This window comes from Musca domestica, unplaced genomic scaffold (assembly GCF_030504385.1).
Source record: "Musca domestica strain aabys unplaced genomic scaffold, Musca_domestica.polishedcontigs.V.1.1 9, whole genome shotgun sequence".
In the NCBI taxonomy this organism is placed as follows: Eukaryota; Metazoa; Arthropoda; class Insecta; order Diptera; family Muscidae; genus Musca; species Musca domestica.
In genome coordinates, this window is record NW_026712435.1 from 9,678,410 (window position 1) to 9,681,773 (window position 3,364).

Here is a 3,364-nt window from a genome sequence, read left to right on the forward strand (position 1 = left end):
ATATTCGGTATTTTGACGATTTTAGTTACAATACTGACCGAAATTGTTTGAGATGTCGTATTTGAAGTTCGTAGTAGATGCTACAACCTGTGGCAGAGGGTTGCGTACGCAGGTCCAGATCTTCGTATAGCTCCGATATAACGGTATCTCCCTATATACGGTATATTGATGATTTTAGTTACATTGTTCACCGTTTATTTGACGTTTCGAATTTGAATATGGTAATGGCTTTTGAAAAACAACGCTTATGTAGGTCCACGTCTTATAGACCCCAATATAACGGCTATATTCGGTATTTTCAAAATTTTAACAGAACTTTTAACGGATTTTATTTTTTGAAAATTTTCAAATTCTATCCAAGTGGTGGAGGGTACTCAAAGCAAACTTACTGCTTTTTAACTTGTACATTATTATCACCATTACTTTGACATACAGTGCTCCCTTAAAGTCGCAAAATTGTGATTTTAGTCCATTTCAAATTCGAAGCATAGTTTCAGAAAATTTCCGGGTAGACCCCTAATAACAGTAGTTTGAAATTAATTGACATAGACCACATAAAATTGTACTAACCGATTTCTGCTACTTTTTAGATTTGTACATTTTCTTATGACTATCATTACTGAATTTCGGTAGAATAAGTTGTGATTACACGTACTAACAGATTTCCGATCCAAGTACGAATTTTAAATGTCGTTCAATTGAAATTAGTATTTTATTTAGACAACATTTTAGCAGACCTCCAACATTTTAGCGACGACACGAAGTCCATCCAATTCATCTTCTTCTGATTTGTCCTTTTCCATTGCTTCCATCTTTTCAACAAATTGTTCAATTTCCTTTTCCAATTTCTGATTGTCGTAGCTATTGAACAGCTCATCAATCTTTTTGGCCTCGGCTGGAGCATCTTCCTTTTCGTATTTGTCCGTAAGTTCAATGAATTTCTCCAACAAATTCATCGATTTTTGGAAGCACATCCCCTTTTTGGTTTTGTATTCTTCATACGAGGTCATATATTTGTCTAATTCCTCCTTGTATGGTGAATACGCTTCAGTGTGTGGCATCTGCTTTAGCACCGACTCCACAAGTGGACCAGTGGCTTCGGCCAAGTGTTTTAAGAAATTAAAAGTGAATTCCAAGCCTTCTGCAGTAGTTTCACGTTTTACTCTTCCCAGAACTCCGGCAAGCGATACCTTGGATGTTCCTCAATATTAGGATGAAATTAGTTGCTTGTCAATAAGATATTTTACCTGGCTCAAAGCGGCGAGGGATAATACTAAGAGAAAGAACTTCATATTCCACAAGAATTTTGGCACGACTTTATGCAAAAGTGATACTGTCATTTGCATAGAATTTGCAACGTATTTATAGCAGCTTGGCGAATAGGAATACAAAACGAGTCTATGAATAAAAACTCTTATCAGTCAATACACAAATTCGTTTCTATCAATTTGATGGCACTTATTTGGCCTGCCGTAAACTAAATATAATATTAGCAAATCGCCTGAATGAGAATTGTCTGGTATCATGAATATGAGAATTGTTTGGTTTTCATTGCCCCGATCTATCCTAGGACTAGTCTACAGTCACTTTATCAATTGAACTCAGGGCGACTGGGTTGTAAAATTTTTAATTTCTCAAAATCTCATTATTCATAATTGCACTTTTTGACAAAACCAACTAGCAAACCTAAACACGAAAACAAACAAACAGTGTTTTCGTCACCAAAAAACGTGTGTTTCTATTCGTTTTGTTCATCGCGCATATCCAATGGTTTGAATGTCAGAAACTCTAAGATACGAAAGAGAGGCGAATGTCATGTATGTATGTACATGTCATATATTATGTACCATTTAAAAATAAATTTCGAGTTTCTTGTGGGTTTTATCCACATTTGGAAGGAACTTGAAAAATTTTAAAAAATTACTAAAAATACTGTTATACCTTTATACGGGCCTATACGAAGATATGGACCTGCACAGACAAATTTCAGTCTTAGGCTGTAGTATCCATTACAAACTTCGAATACGAATATCGGGAGGTAACGTTATATGGAGTCTATACGAAAGCGTGGACCGATATGGCCTCTTTACGAACTTAATCTGACTAGTGCCCAAATTCACATGTGTGCAAAATTTTAGACTTCTATCTCAATTTGATCGAAAGGTAGCGTGATTACAGCTGACGGACAGACAGATGGACATCGCTAAATGGTCCTAGAAATTTACGTTGATCCAGAATATTTATACTTTGTGGGGTTTATCATGAATATTTCGAGAATTTACAAACGGAATGGCAAAACTAGAATAGGGGAGGGCATAAAAACAAGAAACAAGAAAACCAGTAAAAAAGCTAAGTTCGCCAGGTCGAACTATTAATACCCTCCACCATTTGGAAGGAACTTGAAAATTTTCAAAAAAATTTCGAAAACTACCTCTTAAATGAAAACCGTTGTATGGTTACAAACGGAATGACAAAGTTAATATACATTCCGTAGAATGGTGGAGGGTATAAAAAGAAATGCAACCTTCAACATAGAAGACACTTCCGTTTGGAAACAAGGCTCTTATAGGTATCGGCTCTTATGGTATAGGTTTTTAAGGTGCACTGCTTGGAATTTGATCGTTGTGAATGCTTGGAAATTATAAAACAATTGCCCACCACCATATATAAATCCTAGAAACCAATTTCAGAATTTCAACTCTATCCTAAGATCCAATCCCACATCTATTACTATACTTTTAGTACAATTATATACCAAACCACTCCTAGACCCTAGACCCCAACAGTGGCCTCGATACACCCAACTGCACGTTTTGTGGCAGTTTGCACTTTTCGTATGTTCATAGGACGCATTCTCAAAACCACCTCCTTCTCCCAACACCAAATACCAACAGTGACCTTAATATCAAATTTCAGGATTTCAGCTCTTTAATTTACCCCATTTCCAAATTTAGTACAATTATGTACTTATTTCCAAAACCACCTCCATATCTTAACCACAGACATCCAATTCTATATCAAATTTCAGAGTTTAAGCCCGTAACGTGGTATTCTTATCGGCTGGTGTAAACTAGCTGCATGAAAGTTCTCCATAAGGATCTTCTTTTCCTGAGAGATCGGGAATTAGAGGTCTCGTAGGCAACAGGGTAAACGACTCGTGGACAAGCGGGAACTATGATGTAACGATGTCGGGGTTTTAACGATTGGTACTCGGGTGAAGTGTGATTTTAAAGTACTCGTAGGTGACCTCGGATTTTGACAAGTGGGAAAGACGATGTAGTGACGTCGGCGTTCCGGATATTGGCGATTTAGAAGTAATCGGGGCTTACGATGTAGGCGGGTTGTGGACTTGTGGTATAATCGT

General features: G+C 36.9%; 1 protein-coding gene across 1 annotated transcript; it reads right to left on the bottom strand.

Annotated features, from left to right (window-relative positions):
- Positions 1-693: 693 nt before the first annotated feature.
- On the bottom strand, positions 694-1,390 carry LOC101900693 (uncharacterized). Its single transcript, XM_005190055.3, has 2 exons — positions 1,248-1,390; positions 694-1,190 (listed from the first exon to the last, which is right to left on the bottom strand). Exons 1-2 carry the CDS (start codon positions 1,344-1,346, stop codon positions 729-731), a joined length of 561 nt encoding a protein of 186 aa, XP_005190112.2. The 5' UTR covers positions 1,347-1,390; the 3' UTR covers positions 694-728.
- Between the last annotated feature and the right edge of the window lie 1,974 nt (positions 1,391-3,364).

Bases quoted from the DNA above. Each gene is read 5' to 3' on its own strand.
- LOC101900693 (XM_005190055.3), bottom strand. From the start codon at position 1,346: ATGCAAATGACAGTATCACTTTTGCATAAAGTCGTGCCAAAATTCTTG. The intron at 1,191-1,247 runs GTAAAATATCTT...GGAACATCCAAG, and splicing joins CCCTCGCCGCTTTGAGCCAG to GTATCGCTTGCCGGAGTTCT.